The sequence below is a fragment of the Phoca vitulina genome, unplaced genomic scaffold (genome assembly GCF_004348235.1).
Source record: "Phoca vitulina isolate PV1807 unplaced genomic scaffold, GSC_HSeal_1.0 scaffold12, whole genome shotgun sequence".
In the NCBI taxonomy this organism is placed as follows: domain Eukaryota; kingdom Metazoa; phylum Chordata; class Mammalia; order Carnivora; family Phocidae; genus Phoca; species Phoca vitulina.
Window position 1 is genome coordinate 31,882,029 of NW_022589715.1, and position 19,718 is coordinate 31,901,746.

The 19,718-nt window shown below is 35.7% G+C and overlaps 1 protein-coding gene across 2 annotated transcripts in view; it reads left to right on the top strand.

Moving 5' to 3' along the window:
- WDPCP (WD repeat containing planar cell polarity effector) overlaps nucleotides 1-19,718 on the top strand; it is a 399,135-nt gene that overhangs the window by 163,969 nt on the left and 215,448 nt on the right. For both annotated transcript variants that reach the window (XM_032410864.1, XM_032410865.1), the window contains 2 exons: nucleotides 875-1,484; nucleotides 17,090-17,278. In XM_032410864.1, coding sequence (XP_032266755.1) covers nucleotides 875-1,484; nucleotides 17,090-17,278 — 799 coding nt within the window. The remainder of the gene's footprint in view (nucleotides 1-874; nucleotides 1,485-17,089; nucleotides 17,279-19,718) is intronic.

Genomic DNA, 19,718 nt, shown 5'->3' on the forward strand with positions numbered 1-19,718 from the left:
GTCTCTCATTCTCTCCCTCGCAAATAAATAAAATCTTAAAAAAAAAAAAAATTAAAAAAAAAAAAATAATACTCTCCAGGTTCTTGGCCTCCCACATTTACATAAAAATAAAGTGAATGGCCTGTTGTTTTATTTCTTTATTCTTCTGCCCAGGTGTTCCTTGTAGCCTTTTCTTTCTACAGTAAAGATGATTTAAAAATTTTACTTCATCAGTATTGACAAACCATATTACTTATTTTTGTTTGTTTGTTTTGTTTTAAAACCAGTGCATTATATTATTATATAACATTTCTTTCTCTTGGTCATTTATGTATTTAACAACCTTCAGATCATTTCTGATAGTAAAATATTTCTATAAGACTGTTTTAACAGGGTTCTAGTTTTTTCCTTTGCCTACCCTACCTTACTAATTAGAAGTATTCTGGTAAGTAATTTACCAAAAGTTTCAGAACTGGGAAGCCTAGTGGGTGGGAATGAGATTAGCTAAATTATTTAAAGTCCTTTATTCATTCTTTTAAAAATTAAACTTCTGATGTTTTTAGATATTCTGCTTAGTAAAAGGCCACTTTATTAATTTTTATATATTGAACATATTTGTCTTTAAGTTATTTACAGACTTTCAAAAACAACGTGTTAATGTTAAAATCTTACAATTTTGCAGCTGCATTCTATATGTGCTATATATATTTATAGATGTTCTATGTGAGAGAAATATATACAAATATATATAGCACATACATACTTATATGTTGCTGATGATTAGGGTGATAATTGATGCTCTTCAGTAGGATGCTGGATTAATATGCAGGCCTGTGTGTGACTGCTGAAGAAAAACCAAGGTCTGTGTGAACATACTTGATAACATTTCTTGCAGGTTCTGAGTTGTGTCCGCACGGAATGGGATCCACTGGATATTCGCTTTGGCACCAAACAGCCTTATCAGGTGTTGACAGTGGAGCGCTCCATCAGTGTAGACAAAGAGCCTATGGCTGACAGCTGCATCTACGAATACGTTCGGAACAAAATCCAGTGTATATCAGTAACCAGAATACCACTAAGATCAAAGGCCATTAGCTGCTGCAGGAATGTTACTGAAGACAAACTGATTCTGGGCTGTGAAGATTCTTCAGTAATTCTTTATGAAACTCACCGTAGAGTAACTCTCTTAGCCCAGGCTGAACTTTTGCCTTCATTAATAAGCTGCCACCCAAGTGGCGCCATTCTACTAGTTGGCAGCAACCAAGGGGAGCTTCAGATTTTTGATATGGCTTTATCCCCTATTAACATCCAGCTCCTGGCTGAAGACCGCTCACCCAGGGAGATTCTGCAGTTCAATAAATTCTTTGACATTTCCAGCAGTCTTGTTCAAATGCAGTGGATAGCTCCTCAGGTGGTTTCTCAGAAGCCAGAATGTGGGGACATCTATGATCTCCTCTTCCTCAGGTTTGACAGAGGACCTTTGGGTGCACTTTTGTTTAAACTTGGTAAGTCAAGGAAGTTGGTGAGTAAGTAAATTAAAATGTTTATGATGATGACGTTATGATTAAGAGAATAAAACCATTCTAGAAATGGAGGTTTTCTATGTTTTTCCATAAATAGGTTTGCCTTTCAAACATTTCATATAGTTTCTTTTTTTTTTTCAAGTAATCTTTATGCCCAACCTGGGGCTCAAACTCACGACCTTGAGATCAAGAATCACGTGCTCTACCAACCGAGCCAGCCAGGTGCCTCATATAGTTTCTTTAAGAAAGCGCTGTGGGTGATTTTCTAAATGTTAAGGAACATTAGATAGTGAAGAATTTGGAAATTGCACTAATTGCCCATTGTGATGCATGAAAAGCTTAAACTTCCACATTTGATACTTTCCAAAATAAATACATATGTGAATATTTTAAAAGTACTTACTATGCCCATTAAAAAGTTCTGTGTTGGGGCACCTTCAGTTAAGGTGGCTCATTCAGTTAAGCGGCTGCCTTCGGCTCAGGTCATGATCCCAGAGTCCCGGGATCGAGCCCCGCATCAGGCTCCCTGCTCAATGGGCAGCCTGCTTCTCTCTCTCTACCACTTGTGCTCTCTTATGTACTCTCTCTCTCTCAAATAAATAAATAAAAATCTTAAAAGTGTTATACGAATAAAATACTTTTTCTATTAAAAAATTATTTTAGATAATAAGTATCCATTGCTTCCCAGATTGGAATGTGTAAGACCAGTGTTTTAAAAGAAGAAAAAGCAAATGTTTGGAGAATTTGGGCAGAGAGTTGTATAACTTTTTTTGTTTCCTTTTAGATAAAAATATTGAAAAAGATTTTTCAATATTATGAAAATCATGTATTAATATAGCCCATTTCAACCAGGAAACTTTTTTTTTTTTTAGATTTTAAAGATTTTATTTTTAAGTAATCTCTACACCCAACGTGGGGCTTGAACTTACAACCTGGAGATGAAGTGTCTTATGCTCTACTGACTGAGCCAGCAAGCGCCCCTCAACCAGGAAACTTTAAAACAAAATTGTATTAGTATGATTTGTCTTTTGCAGTTTTGCCTTCCCAGCTATGCCCTATAATATTCTTTAGGTAGTTTTGTATAACTTAACATTCTTGAGAGAACCTCACTTAAGTTTAAAAACTAGTTTTTAATTAATGCCTATTATTACAACTTGAAAACACAGAAAAGTAAATATATTTTTAAAACCCATTACATGATTTGTCTCTGTGATATGAAGTTAAGTTTTTAAAGACATTGAATGAAGTATTTGTTAAATAGCTGTCAGTTTACTTTTTTTTTGTAGTGTATCTACCTCTGAAATTGAACCCATGAAATAAATCTAATTGACAATGACTTGATGAACCTGAAAGATATAATGGATATAACATGAGGGCTATATTCTCTCCCCGTAATAAAAATGCAACTAAATCTATAATATTCATGTTGTCCAAGAAAAAAATGTTTGGAATCTCCTTCATTGTAAGATAATCCAGTTCTACTTTGCCCAGCTACATGTTTAACAGTTGTATGTCTCCATACACAACACTCATTAAAGTGGATGTTAGCTGTTTTGCATGTCTGTTAAAACACACACACACACACACACACACACACACACACACACACACACACTCACTCTCTCTCTTTCTCTCTCTCTCTCTCTCTAAATTACCCAGTTACCTGTCAAACAAAAGGCTGTCTGCCCACATACACCTAGCTTTTCTTCAGCCCTCCCTTGTGGGCCTATTCACAACAGCTTTGCAAAAAGCACAGCTTTCTCTTCCTATCTCTATCACATTTGCCTTCTTACTAAAGTAAACAGGCTCTCAGTGTAGGGATTTAGAGGGCTTCCTGCTAATTGCCAGCTTGTAAACTTAATTGGACTGTCTCCCTGGGCACTGTTCCTAAATCAATTAGGCAATGAGTTGGCTGTCACCTCTTTTCCCAAGAAGGTCTCTTGGAAGAGAATTATCCAATAGAAGTCAAGCATTCAAATGAAAAGGTGATAACTTCTGCAACTGACATTTATCATTTAAATTTTATTTTCAATATGACTCTTAAGTTTTATGGGATAGGGGAAATTTTACAGACTTACAGACTCTTTAAAAGATCTAAATATGGAGTTTCCCAGAATTAAAAAAATGTATTATAAGATCAATATTTATTACAGATTATTTTTTCTAGGAAGAGTCGATTCCTTGAAACAGTAGATTCCAACTAACAGATCTTTTTTTTTTTTTTTTTTTTTTTTTAAGAAAACCCTGTTTAAAGAACAGATTTTTCTTAGGTTCTGCTACTAAATACATCCAAAAATTTTAATATACTTCTTGAATTAACACAGTGCTGATTCTGGGCATCCATGTGGAATTTTCATGTATAATTCAAGTTACTGCATATATAAACAGGTAGTTGCATGTGCAGTTTCTCCACTAGGGAGCATTTACGAGATTTTTTTCATAAGCTTGTTATGCAAGCCTTTGGAAAATTTGACATGCAAGGTGTAGCTTACAATTTAAGAAGCTGACATAGATCATAGTTTAAAATAGAATGCTGTCATATGTAAACGTGGCAGTGGCTGGTGCCAATATGCTAAGATTTTTGGAGTTTGACTTTTAGAATAGGTCAGTGTAATGTTGAAGGAAAACTTTGTTCCAAGGCTAGAACTTCCATTCTAAATCCTTATAATCATCACACGAATGTTTTGGGGATTAAAAGGCCATCACTACTGTTAGAAAAATTTGAAGAGCATGTCTTCCTCAGGAGGGAGCTAGAAGTATCATCCTCCCACATGGAAGCCAAGAAGTACTGTTTTATATAAAGCAAAATGTAATCAGATTTCTTTGCTTGGCAATCATTGTCCCATATTTCCACATATGTAGACTGAGATTAACTTTCAAAAGAGGAGTCCCTAATTATATTACAGAGATATTAAAGCTTTTCCATTCTCATCAGTACCTTTTTCAACTTTCACTGCTCTCTTTAAACTCACATCATCAGCTCCCTGACCTCTCAGCAGAGTCTTACCTTTTAATTGGCACTTCATTAAGTTTATTTGCTCCTCACCACCTACCCATCCCCCCAACCAACCACTTATCTTGAACATAAATCTTATCATAAACATAAATCTTTCCTTCTCAATTCAGTGGAAAAGGAGCCCTTCCTCTTGTCTAAGACTAGTTCCACCACTAGTTCCAGTCTCCATCCCACTACATTCCTATGGATCCCTTTACTTTGTTATCCTCCCCACTCCCCCCATGAATCTTGCTATGCCAGGAGATACAAGCCCAAGTCACACCATAAAACAACATCTCTCCTTAAAATTGTTTCTCCTCTGTTACTAATCAAATGTTCACCTTCTTTTCATAGACTCACTGAAATAATAGTGAACACTGACTTTCTCTGCTTCTTCACTTCCCATTCATTCCTCACAGTACCAAGTTCTGACTTGGATCTTTAGTGTTCTCCGGGAACTGCTCTTGGAAAGGTCACCAGAGACTTCCTACTTGATGCATATATTTCTTTTATGTTACTTGATGACTTTTCAGCCTTTGATGTTTGCTGACCAATTCTGTCACAGAATTCTCATCGTACTTCTGTATCCCAGGCCTTCTGTGACCTGGGATACACCTTTTCATCACTTTTTCATGCTCTTCTTCTGCGTACTCATGAATATGCTGAGGCTCCCTAAGGTTCCATTTTTAGCTCTCCTCCCATTTTATACAGATTGAAAATTTATTTCTAATTTTCTTTCTCCCCAAACCTGTGTCTTCTCTTATATTCTCCATTTTGGTGGATGGTACAATTATTCAAATGGAATCCCAAGTCAGAAATCATCCTAGAATCCTCCCTCACCCCTAAGGCCATATCCAATCAGTGACCAAGTCCCATCAGTTCTGCCTTCTAAATACTATCAGAAACATCTCTTGTCAGTCTTGCTGTCATGACCTTAATCTTGACCTTCCCTGTTTTTCAAGCAGTGATCAAGTAGTAGTTTTCTGTCTATAATCTTCTGCCTTCCAATCTTCTCATCCCACCCCACAATTAATCCCCTGAACTGCCACCAGAGTCATCTAACTGCAGATTTGGTCATGGATTCTCCAGCTTGAAATCCTTCAGTGGTTGATAAGCCCTTGTCTGCCTCTCAGGCTTCGAGATCTCCCCAGCTGTTTTTGCAGGAGTGTAGCTCCCCATCCATGGCATGTGCTCTCACACTCTCTCCTTCCCATGGTGTTTTAAATAGTATTCCATCCACCTGGAGTGCTCTGACTAGAGCCTGCAAAGTTGGGAAAAGGTTAAATGTTCCAGTGATTATATCAAGCAAGAAATAATTAAAGCTAACCTCTTCCCTCTCATAGGATTTTGAAAATTACAGGCAAAATGTATGTGTGCATGTGTGTGTCATTCTGTCTAAAAAACAAGTAGTATGATTTTTCTCTTAGTATTTTTGTAAGAAGTATATTTTCTTCAAGAGAGTTATTTTTATCAAGCTATTGAAATATACTTTACCCAAGTGGTAATTGGGGGTAACTTACTGCTGGAAAGAAATGTCAGATAATTCATTAGATGCCTGCTCATCTTAAAATTGGATCTCATATCACTTGAAATGGACTGTTATTTGAGATAGCATTCTGCTTTCTTTAAACTGGAGTGCTGATGGATTTTTAAATCAAGTTTATTGGGGTATAATTTACATAAAATTTACCCATTCCAAATGTACAGTTTAATGAATTTTAACCAATGTATATATTCTCATGATTACCACCACAACCAAGATATAGGACATTTCCATCACCAAAAAATTCCCTCAACCCCCTTTGCAGCCATTCCCCATCTCCCTCAAAGCTAAAGAACACTGACCTGCTTTCTGTCATTACTGATTAGATTTGCTTTTTCTAAATTTCATAGAAAAGGACTCATAAGGTAGGTATTTTTTTAAATGTCTTACTACGTTTACTCAGCATTTATCTGTGAGAATCTTCCATATTAGTGTATATACTAATTTTCCTTTACATTACTGAGTAGTATTCCATTGTATAGCTAAACCACAATATTGTTCCACATGTTGATAGACATTTGGGTTGTTTCCAGATTTAAGCTGATATCAATAAAAATGCCAGTGCTTTCGTGTACACATCTTTATATCAATGTATATTTTAATTTCTCTTGGGGAAACGTAGGAGTAGAATGGCTGAGCCATAGGCTAAGTGTATGTTTAACTGAAGAAGAAACTATTTAGTTGCTGTATATCCTAACACTTAGCATTAATGTTCTTTTTAATTGGGAGCATTCTAATGGGTTTGTAATAGTGTTAATTTGCATTTCACTGATGACTATTGGAGTTGAGCATCTTTTTATGTGCTTATTTGCCATGTATCTTCTCTGATGAAGTATGTCTTCAAATCTTTTGCCCAAAAAATTTAGTTGGATTGTTTATTATTGAGTTGTAAGAATTTTTATATATTCTGAATACAAGTTCTTTGTAAGATACTAGTATTATGAATATTTTCTTCCAGCTTGTAATTACCTTTTCATTTACTTAACAGTGTGTTTCGAGTAGCAGAAGTTTTTAATTTTAATGAAATTCAATTCTTAAACTTCTTTATGACTTGCGTTTTTCACGTACTGTATGAAATGTTTGACTAACCCTGTTTTCTTCTAGAGGTTTTATCGTTTTAGCTCTTAGAATTATGTTTATGGTCTGTTTCAAGTTAATTTATTGCATATGGCATGAGGCATGGATTGAAATTAATTTTTAAATATGAATATTCATTTGTCCCAGACCCAGTTGTTGGAAAGACTGTCCTTTCTCCATTGAATTGCCTTGACCATATGTGTATGTTCCTATGAATAGACTCTATTCTCTTCTACTAATCTATATGTCTGTACTTAAGTGAGTACCACACTGTCTTAATTACTGTAGTTTTCCTGTAAGTCTTGAAATCAAGTACTGTTCTCCAACTTTGTTCTTCTCTTTCAAAATTGTTTTGGCTACTCTAGATCCTTTGAATTTCTATGTAAATTTTAAAACGAACTTGTCTTAGTTCTTCTTTGATTTCCTAGTTGACCCAAACATTCTTGAGCAGAGTTGTCTTTAGCTTCCGAGTGTTTGAATTTCTTCCAAATTTTTAAAACATTCCAGTTTTAAAACATTATGGTCTGAGAATATGCAGGGAATAATCTCAGTCTTTTGGTATCGGTTGAGACCTGATTTGTGACCCAGTGTGTGGTCTATTCTGTAGAAAGTTCCATGTGTGCTCAAGAAGAATGAGTATTCTGTTGTTTTAGGGTGGAATGTTCTGTATATATCTATGAGGTCCATCTGGTCCAGTGTGTCATTCAAATCTCTTGTTTCTTTGTTGATTTTCTGCTTAGATGATCTGTCTACTGCTGAGAGTGGAGTATTGAGGTCTCCTACAATTAACATATTGTTATCAATATGACTCTTTATTTTGGTTAACAGCTTATGTAGATGGCTGCTCCCATGTTGGGGGCATAGATACTTAAAATTGTTAGATCTTCTTGTTGGATAGACCCTTTAAGAATGATAGAGTGTCCTTCTGTGTCTCTAACTACAGTCTTTAGTTCAAAATCTAATTTGTTTGATATAAGAATTGCTACCCCAACTTTCTTTTGACGTCCATTGGCATGGTAGATGGATCTCCATCCCTTCACTTTCAGTCTGGATGTATCTTTAGGTTCAAAATGAGTCTCTTGTAGACAGCATATGGATGGGTCCTGTCTTTTTTATCCAGTCTGCAACCCTGTGCCATTTTATGGGAGCATTTAGGCCGTTCACGTTGAGAGTGATTATTGAAAGATATGAATTTATTGTCAAATAATCTTCGACAAAACAGGAAAAAATATGCAGTGGAAAAAAAACAGTCTCTTCAATAAATGGTGCTGGGAAAATTGGACAGCCACATGCAGAAGAATGAAACTCGACCATTCTCTAACACCATACACAAAGATAAACTCAAAATGGATGAAAGACCTCAATGTGAGACAGGAATCCATCAAAATCCTAGAGGAGAACATAGACAGTAACCTCTTTGACATCGGCCACAGCAACTTCTTTCAAGATACATCTCCAAAAGCTAGTGAAACAAAAGCAAAAATGAACTTTTGGGACTTCATCAAGATAAAAAGCTTCTGCACAGCAAAGGAAGCAGTCAGCAAAACAAAGAGGCAGCCCACAGAATGGAAGATATTTGCAAATGACACTACAGACAAAGCACTGATTTCCAAGATCTGTAGAGAACTTCTCAAACTCAACACCCAAAAAACAAATAATCAAGTCAAAAAATGGGCAGAAGACATGAATAGACACTTCTCTGAAGAAGACATACAAATGGCTAACAGACACATGAAAAAATGTTCATCATCATTAGCCATCAGGGAAATTCAAATCAAAACCACATTGAGATACCCCTTACACCAGTTAGAATGGCAAAAATTGACAAGGCAAGAAACAACAAATGTTGGAGAGGTTGTGGAGAAAGGGGAACCCTCTTACACTGTTGGTGGGAATGCAAGTTGGTACAGCCACTTTGGAAAACAGTGTGGAGGTGCCTCAAAAAATTAAATATAGAGCTACCCTATGACCCAGCAATTGCACTACTGGGTATTTACCCCAAAGACACAGATGTAGTGAAAAGAAGGGCCATATGCACCTCAATGTTCATAGCAGCAATGTCCACAATAGCCAAAATGTGGAAAGAGCTGAGATGCCCTTCAACAGATGAATGGATAAAGAAGATGTGGTCCATATATACAATGGAATATTACTCAGCCATCAGAAAGGATGAATACCCAACTTTTACATCAACATGGATGAAACTGGAGGAGATTATGCTAAGTGAAATAAGTGAAGCAGAGAAAGTCAATTATCATATGGTTTCACTTATTTGTGGAACATAAGGAATAGCATGGAGGACATTAGGAGAAGGAAGGGAAAAATGAAGGGGAGGAAATTGGGAGGGAGAGATGAACCATAAGAGACTATGGACTCTGAGAAACAAACTGAGGGTTTTAGAGGGGAGGGGGGTAGAGGGATGGGTTAGCCCGGTGATGGGTATTAAGGAGAGCACGTACTGTATGGAGCACTGGGTGTTATACGAAAACTATGAATCTTGGATCACTACATCAAAAACTAATGATGTATTGTATGGTGGCTAACATAACATAATAAAATAAAATAAATAATAATTAAAAAATAAAAAATAAAACTAGTCAGTTTCATAAAAACACTTGAGATTTTGATTGGGATTATGTTGAATCTATAGTTCAATTTGGGGTGGAATGACAATTTAACAATATTGAATCTCTCAGTCTATGAACACAGTATCTCTCTGTATTTATTCAGATCTTTTAAAATTTCTCTCAGCAGTGTTTTTTAGTTTTAAGTGCGAAGTTCTTATATATATTTTGTTCATGGTTTTGGGTGCTACTGTATTTTTACACTATACACTAAAATACAGTATAGTATTTTTAATTATAATTTTAATTGTTCATTGGGATTATATAGAAATAAAATTTTAAAATATTGACCATGCAAGCAGAGAAAGACAGTTGTCATATGGTTTCACTCATACATGGAACATAAGGAATAGCACGGAGGACCATAGGGGAAGGGAGGGAAAAGTGAAAGGGGGGAAATCAGAGAGGGAGACAAACCATGAGAGACTGTGGACTCTGGGAAACAAACTGAGGGTTTCAGAGGGGAAAGGGGTGAGGGGATGGGGTAGCCAGGTGATGGGTCTTAAGGAGGGCATGTGTTGTGATGAGCACTGGGTGTTATACGCAACTAATGAATTGTTGAATGCTACATCAAAAACTAATGATGTACTATATGGTGGCTAACTGAACATAATAAAAAAATAAATAAAATATTGACCATGTATCCTGCAACCCTGTTAAACTCATTTCTTAGTTGTAATAATATTTTTGTAGATTTTTTTTTTAATTTTATTATGTTAATCACCATACATTACATCATTAGTGTTTGGTTTAGTGTTCCATGATTCATTGTTTGCGTATAACACCCAGTGCTATATTCAATCCGTGCCCTCATTAATACCCATCACCAGGCTAACCCATCCCCCCCTCCCCTCTAGAACCCTCAGTTTGTTTCTCAGAGTCCATAGTCTCTCATGGTTCGTCTCCCCCTCCGATTTCTCTCCTTCATTTTACCCTTCCTACTATCTTCTTTTTTTTTCTTTAGGACTTTCTGAGATGACTATGATGATGGCAATTAAAAACAGTTTTACATCTTATTATTTAACCTCTATGCCTTTTATTTTGGTTTTTTCCCTTATTATATTAGCTAGGATCTCCAGTACAGTATTAAATAGAAATGGCAAGAGAGGACATTCTTGCTTCGTTTTATTTTATTTTATTTTATTATGTTATGTTAATCACCATACATTACATCATTAGTTTTTGATGTAGTGTTCCATGATTCACTGTTTGCATATAACACCCAGTGCTCCATTCAGTACGTGCCCTCTTTAATACCCATCACCAGGCTAACCCATCCCTCCACCCTTCTCCCCTCTAGAACCCTCAGTTTGTTTCTCAGAGTCCATAGTCTCTCATGGTTTGTCTCCCCCTCCAATTTCCCCCCCTTCATTTTTCCCTTCCTACTATTTTTTTTTTTTTAACATATAATGTATTATTTGTTTCAGAGGTACAGGTCTGTGATTCAACAGTCTTACACAATTCACAGCGCTCACCATAGCACATACCCTCCCCAACGTCTGTCACCCAGCCACCCCATCCCTCCCACCCCCCACCACTCCAGCAACCCTCAGTTTGTTTCCTGAGATTAAGAATTCCTCATATCAGTGAGGTCATATGATACATGTCTTTCTCTGATTGACTTATTTCGCTCAGCATAACACCCTCCAGTTCCATCCAGGTTGTTGCAAATGGCAAGATTTCATTCCTTTTGATGGCTGCATAACATTCCATTGTATATATATACCACATCTTCTTTATCCATTCATCTGTCGATGGACATCTTGGTTCTTTCCACAGTTTGGCTATTGTGGACATTGCTGCTATAAACATCGGGGTGCACGTACCCCTTCGAATCCCTACATTTGTATCTTTGGGGTAAATACCCAGTAGTGCAATTGCTGGATCATACAGTAGCTCTATTTTCAACTTTTTGAGGAACCTCCATACTGTTTCCCAGAGTGGCTGCACCGACTTGCATTCCCACCAACAGTGTAGGAGGGTTCCCCTTTCTCCGCATCCCCGCCAACATCTGTCATTTCCTGACTTGTTAATTTTAGCCATTCTGACTGGCGTGAGGTGGTATCTCATTGAGGTTTTGATTTGGATTTCCCTGATGCCAAGCAATGTTGAGCACTTTTTCATGTGTCTGTTGGCCATTTGGATGTCTTCTTTGGAAAAATGTCTGTTCATGTCTTCTGCCCATTTCTTGATTGGATCATTTGTTCTTTGGGTGTTGAGTTTGGTAAGTTCTTTATAGATTTTGGATACCAGCCCTTTATCTGATATGTCATTTGCAAATATCTTCTCCCATTCTGTTGGCTGTCTTTTGGTTTTGTTGACTGTTTCTTTTGCTGTGCAAAAGCTTTTTATCTTGATGAATCCCAATAGTTCATTTTTGCCATTTCTTCCCTTGTCTTTGGTGATGTTTCTAGGAAGAAGTTGCTGCAGCTGAAGTCAAAGAGGTTGCTGCCTGTGTTCTCCTTTAGGATGTTGATGGACTCCTGTCTCACATTTAGGTCTTTCAACCATTTGGAGTCTATTTTTGTGTGTGGTGTAAGGAAATGGTCCAGTTTCATTCTTCTGCATGTGGCTGTCCAATTTTCCCAACACCATTTGTTGAAGAGACTGTCTTTTTTCCATTGGACATTCTTTCCTGCTTTGTCAAAGATTAGTTGACCATAGAGTTGAGGGTCCATTTCTGGGCTTTCTATTCTGTTCCATTGATCGATGTGTCTGTTTTTGTGCCAGTACCATACTGTCTTGATGATGACAGCTTTGTAATAGAGCTTGAAGTCCGGAATTGTGATGCCGCCAGCTTTGCTTTTCTTTTTCAACATTGCTCTGGCTATTCGGGGTCTTTTCTGGTTCCATATAAATTTTAGGATTATTTGTTCCATTTCTTTGAAAAAAGTTAATGGTATTTTGATAGGGATTGCATTAAATGTGTAGATTGCTCTAGGTAGCATTGACATCTTCACAATATTTGTTCTTCCAATCCATGAGCATGGAACGTTTTTCCATTTCTTTGTGTCTTCCTCAATTTCTTTCATGAGTATTTTATAGTTTTCTGAGTACAGATTCTTTGCCTCTTTGGTTAGATTTATTCCTAGGTATCTTATGGTTTTGGGTGCAATTGTAAATGGGATTGATTCCTTAATTTCTCTTTCTTCTGTCTTGTTGTTGGTGTATAGGAATGCCACTTATTTCTGTGCATTGATTTTATATCCTGCCACTTTACTGAATTCCTATATGAGTTCTAGCAGTTTTGGGGTGGAGTCTTTTGGGTTTTCCACATAAAGTATATTATATCATCTGCAAAGAGTGAGAGTTTGACTTCTTCCTTGCCGATTTGGATGCCTTTTATTTCTTTTCATTGTCTGATTGCTGTGGCTAGGACTTCTAATACTATGTTGAATAGCAGTGGTGATAGTGGACATCCCTGCCGTGTTCCTGACCTTAGGGGGAAAATTCTCAGTTTTGTTTCTGATCTTAGGTAGAAAGCATTTAGTTTTTTCACTATAAGTTTTATGTTATTAGGTTGAGGAAGTCCCCCTCCATTCCTAGTTGCCTGAGATCCATTATGTTGAGTGGATATTGAATTTTTTCAGATGCTTTTTTTGCATCAGTTGAAATGATTATATGTTTTTTCTGGTTATATGGTGAATTATATTGATTAGTTTCCAGATGTTTCAGTGGCCTTGCATTTGTGGGATAAATCTCTCTTGTTCATGATATATGATCTTTTTAATATAGTGCTGGACTTGGTAATATTTTGTTAAGGATTTTTGTATCTGTTTATGGGAGATATTGGTCTGTAGTTTTCTTTTTCTTTTCCTGTAATTTTGCTGTCATTTTTGATATCAGTGTAATGCTAACATCATGAAATGAGTTGACAAGTGCTCCCCCTTATATTGTAAGTTGTGGAGAATTGATATTATTTCTTCTTTTGATGTTTGAGAAAATTCACCAATGAAGGCATCCGGGCATGCAGGTTTTGTGTGTGTGTGTGTGCACATGCATGCATGTATATGTGTATAAAGGTTCTTTAACTATGAATTCAAATTTAAATAACACAGAGTCAAATTATTTATTCCTTCTTGAAAGAGCTTTGAGAGTTTGGATCTTTCAAAGAATCCATTTCATTTAAATTATATTTATTTGTATAAAGTTATTCATATTAATCACTATTATTTTTTAATGTCTGTAGTTCTATAGTCTTTATTCTTAATTGTGGTAAGTCGTGTCTGCTCTCCTTTTTATCAATTTAGGCAGATATTGGTCAATTTTACTGATCATTTCAAAGAACCAGCTGTTAATTTCATTGGCTATTATTTATTTTCTGTTTCTTATTTTTATCATTTCCATCCTTCTATTTACTTTAGGTGTAATTTGCTCTTCTTTCCATAGGTTCTTAACGTGGAAGCTTGGATTGTTGATTTTAGATCTTTCTTCTTTTCTAATTAAAACATTTAATGCTAGAAATTTCCCTCTAAGTACTGCTATAGGTACATCTGACAAACTTCAATGTTATATTTTTATTTTTATTCATTTCAAAATATTTTTAAATTTATTCTGTGATTTCTTCTCCATTTTTATTTATCTTTTTAGTAATCTCTACCCCCAACATGGGGCTGGAACTCACAACCCTGAGATCAAGAGTTGTATGCTCTACTGACTAAGCCAGCCAGGTGCCCCTGTGATTTCTTTAAATCATACTTTGTTTACTTGTTTATTTACAATTTTATTTATCCGAGAGAGAGACAGAGATCACAAGTAGGGTGAGGGACAGAGGGGGAGAGAAAGGGACAAGCAGACTTCCTGCTGAGCAGGGAGCCCAATGTGGGGCTCCATTGCAGGACCCTGAGATCATGACCTGAAACCTGAGCCGAAGTCAGATTCTTAACCGACTGAGCCACCCAGGCACCCCTAAATCATAATTTTTTTTAAAAGAATGTTGATTAATTTCTAAATGTTTGGAGAGTTTCCAGACATCTTTCTGTATTAATATCTAATTTAATTCTCTTGTGGTCAGAGAACCTACTCTGTATGATTTCAAAGCATTGAGGCTTTTTTATCCCCCTGAATATGTCCCATCTTGGCTGACAGTCTATGTACATGTAAAAAGAATGTGTATTTTGCTGTTGTTGGGTGAAATATTTTATAAATGTCAGGTCAGATTCATTGATAGTGTTTTTCAAGTATTTTCTATTTTTGCTGATTTTGTTTACCTGTTCTCTCAATTAGTGAGAGAGAAATGCTGAAATCTCCAATTATAATTGTGGTTTTGACTTTTTCTTCTTTTAGTTCTATCTCTTTGCTTTATTATTTCAGAATTCTGTTATTAGGTACATTTAAGATTGTTATGATTTTCATGAATTTTCAACTATTATAAAGGTATGGAATTTTAGTTTAATTCATTTTTATTTCAGCATTTTTAAAAGTCTTGCTGTCATCTTTTGGCTTGCATGATTTCAGAAGCAAACTTTGCAGTTTTTCGTATCTTTGTATGTGTGTCCTTTTCTTTGGAACAATTATTTATAAATACAAATATTTATTATAAATATATTATAAATAAATATAAATAAAATATATTATAAATAAATAAATATAAATAAAATATATTATAAATATATTTAAAATAAATACAAATAAAGAACAATTTGATTGTTCCTTCTCTTGCTAGAAGTATTGCTTAGGATATATAGATGGAGTCAACAGATTTCAGATATTTTTGGTTTCCTGTAAAGTTCCTACACATTAATATCTACTGCCAAGGAACCACTCTGATTTATGAGGGCTTCCAGTGCTTGACTACAGGCTCATGAAGGCTTTTGGATAGTACCATTCATTAATTCTACCAACACAAAAAGAATAGTGAGGTTTTATTGCTTAGTATAGTCAGGGCAATTCCCCAGATTCCCTTTCAAGTTGAATTCTGTCAGAGAGCACAAATTCTCATTTTGATGTGACTTGAAGTTAATATGAAGAATTTTGGCATCTTTGTTATGAACTAATGTACTTTTTAAAATCCTAAAACCTATAACTATTGCAGTTAAATGATGATGATGATAGTAATAAAAAGAATTGCAGTAATATTTTGTATACTTTACAGCTTACAAATCATTTCACATACATTTTCTCATTTAGCTTTATGATTATTTGTATTGAGAAGTTTTTAAAGACTCACTCTAATCAGTAAACATTGGCTGAAGAAAAAAGATTTTATAGCCAGCCATTTTTGAAAGATTAGGGAAAAAAAAAAAAAACTGCTCAAAAGCCCTAATACTTACTGTCATTTAATTACACAGAAATTCTTAGTTTCAAATGAGATCAAGCATATATAAAAAATGATAAAATAAAATTAGAACAAAATGACCCACTTTTTTTTGTAGTTTTGTTCCTCTAAGATTAGAAGTGGATTTTCTTTCATTTTAAGAAGGGTAAACAAATGTGTTTATATTATACCAAGCATATTTCAAAGTAAATATTAGTTGTGAAGGGCATCACTAGCAGGATTAATACTGATCATTTCTTACTTCAATAGAAAAGAATAGTCTTGGGGCTCCTGGGTGGCTCAGTCGTTAAGTGTCTACCTTCAGCTCAGGTCATGATCCCAGGGTCCTGGGATCGAGCCCCACATCAGGCTCCCTGCTCTGTGGGAAGCCTGCTTCCCCCTCTCCACTCCCCCTGCTTGTGTTCCCTCTCTCGCTGTGTCTCTCTCTCTGTCAAATAAATAAATAAAATCTTTAAAAACAAAACAAAACAAAACAAAAAAGAATAGTCTTTAAATGCCAATTTAAGATAAATTGGTATGTGGTATCTATGAAAAATTATCAATGGAGAGTACCCATTAATAAAACAGACTTAAAAGTATTTATATAGTCATATTTATCATGGATATTTGTATTTACTCACACCCACACCAAAGTATGTGGGGCTGACAACTAGAAACAACTTAGAACTGATGAAGCTGGTCAATAAGAATTGTGTTCACATCAAAAACCTGTCTTTAAATCTATACAACAGAGGCCCAACAACTGATGAGAAAAATAGAGTTAGCTATTGTGGTCTACCTAAACATTCTTCTCATGTTTATGCATTTTTAGTGTAGGCAGTTTGATTATGTGGAGTATAAATTAATTAATGCTGAATGATAGGCATGAGATAGATGGAGTTGGTTGGTAGCTGGTATTTAAAATGAAGATTTAACCACAGAATCACTACTGGCCTTGCCAATCCCACATTTTTAGCACTTATGCAAGAAATGATTACTGTTTTTTTTCCTTTATGGAGGTATTAACTCTGTTTTTGTTAGTCTATTTTTTATTTTTAAAACAATCACTTGGTTTTACTTTTTTTGTGACAGGTATCTTCACACGAGGACAGCTGGGCCTGACAGACACCATTTTCCATCACATTCACTGTGATGAGATCTATGAGGCAATAAACATCCTGAGCAGTATGAACTGGGACACTCTGGGTCACCAGTGCTTTATCAGCATGAGTGCCATTGTAAACCATCTTCTTAGACAAAAACTCACTCCAGAGAGAGAAGGTCAGCATGAAATATATTTCATAAATGGATTTTGTATATATATGAAGTACATTTTATTGAGTCAGTTATCTTTTGAGGATTTCTTTGAGTTATGTTATTGGAGATTGAAAGACAAAAATGTTAATGCCCTATTAAAACTGACAAGATCAGATATCAAATAATTATATGGTACTTTAGAGTATTTGTCAATATAAAGAGTAACATTTTTGTATGTATCTATGTTGGAACTCACAATGCAGTCATTGTACATTTCAGTCTAAGTTCATGTGTGGAATATGCTCAAATTTCAAACTTTAATCAAGAATTTCATGTACTCTTGGGGTGTCTGGGTGGCTCAGTTTGTTAACTGTCTGACTCTTGATTTCTGCTCAGGTCATGATCTCAGGGTGGTGAGATGGAGCCTGGCGTTGGGCTCCACGCTGAGTGCGGAGTCTGCTTGTCCCTCTGTCTCCCCCTCTACTCCTCCCCCTGCACATGCACACACACTCTCTCTCAAATACATAAATAAATAAATCTTAAAAAAAAAAAAAGAATTACATGTATTCTCTAGGGTCTGGTATACAAAGGGCCCCAAACAAAAGTCCTTATTCTTCCTTCACTTTATTCATAAATATTTTTCTCTCCCATCCCAAGTCTTTTTTCCAGAGAATAGTCCTTACCACTGATTTTGTGTGTGTGTGTGTCTTTGTCTGTGTGTGTGTATGTGAGAGAGAGAGAGAGATTGAGAATTGTAGCTCAGCCAGCTGCTCTTTGTTTTCATTCTAACTGGTAGTTCTGATACCCTCTGCCTGCTTGATTTCTCTACTTTCCCTCAGCAAGTAATTCTGCCCATAGGATCTCAGATAAGACACTGTTTTGTCTCTCTCTCTCTTTTTTTTAAGTAAGCTGTACACCCAACATGGGGCTTGAACTCATGACCCTGTGATCAAGAGTTGCATGCTCTACCAACTGGAGCCAGCCAGGCACCCCTCAGATAGGATACTGTTTAAAAAAGGAGGGGGGGGAAAAAAAAAAAAAAGGATGGGGGGAATAATGTGCCACATACAATAATGAAAATCATTTTTATATTTGTTAATTATCCAGTATATGTTATTTTTATTGTAAGTTATTTACTTAATGTAAAATGCACCTAAATGTTCTTGCACTTGTATCTTTATTTCAAATCTTTGCAAGAATCATTGACGTTAATGATAAGTCCTAGCCAATGAGAAACTGTCCCTAGGTAATTTACAAGATAGAGAAAACAGGAAACATGTCAAAAGGTCTTTGCTGGAGAGCTTTTTTTCCTACTATTTTCTTTGAAAGTTTATAGATTTTCTTACTCCATTTTTTTACATTTCCAAAGTAAACACGGTGTTTAGATAAAATTCTATACATAACCTTCATTGTAGTCATTTTAGAGGGCATGTTCCTTCAGGAAGTTCACATCATGGGACTTGTACCAACTCACAGGAGGCCCGCAATAAATATTTATTTAATGTTAATTGAATGTGCTTTTTGGAGGTAGTCCAATCCATCTATGGAGGGTCCAGTATTTCTACAGTGAGAAAATGCCTAGCACAGACAGTGCTTGGCCTGCTGTAGGTACTCAAAGAATATTAGTTAAAAATAAAAAGAAGAGTATAACTTCAAAATGTTAGATATTACTGTAATGTCTGCCTACAGAGTTATCTCAAGTACTTATTTCTTATATTGGTACATTCTCAAGCTTAGGTACATAGTAGGAAAAAAAAGGCAGAGTCCATAAAGAAAGCCTGTTATGGTATACACAATCTATACAAGAGATCCTAAATTTACAGTTGGAGAATCGTAGAGAAGATAAAATACTGACTGTCACTCAGGACACTGAGAAATTGCTAGCACCTTGGTGAACCTGTGTTGTAAGAAAGATTAGGGAATTCACAAATGGGCATTATCAGATTCTTGCTTTAATAAAAGATATTTTCAAGGAACCATTTTGGGAAGATAGGGAAATAAAAAGCTTGTATGATACCACGTTATTAAAACACTTGCATGATACTGGGTTATCAGAATATGTACATTTTAAGTAGGTGTATGTGTTATTCCCCAAGTAACTATAAAATACATTTCTGAAACATTCAGAATTCTTCTCTTTTGGGATTTATTCTATCTGAATCTAACGAATTTGACATGGTAATTTGTTTTCCTTTTATTAGTGGAACCCAGTGAGCTCTTTTATTTGTGGCTGTGTTGTGGTTATCTTTGAGATCTTCACTTCTGCCTTAAACATCAAGCTGGGCTATCTAATGAATCTGTAACTGTGCTGGGAGTTATGAGTATTCCATGTAGGCTCGAACATTTCAGAAGTACATGCTGTCAAGAAAACAAGCAATGGCAAGAGGATCTGGCTTGTTTTCACAATAGCATTGCTGTATTCAATTTTAATCTAAATTGACTGCTGCTTTGAAAGAAAATACCC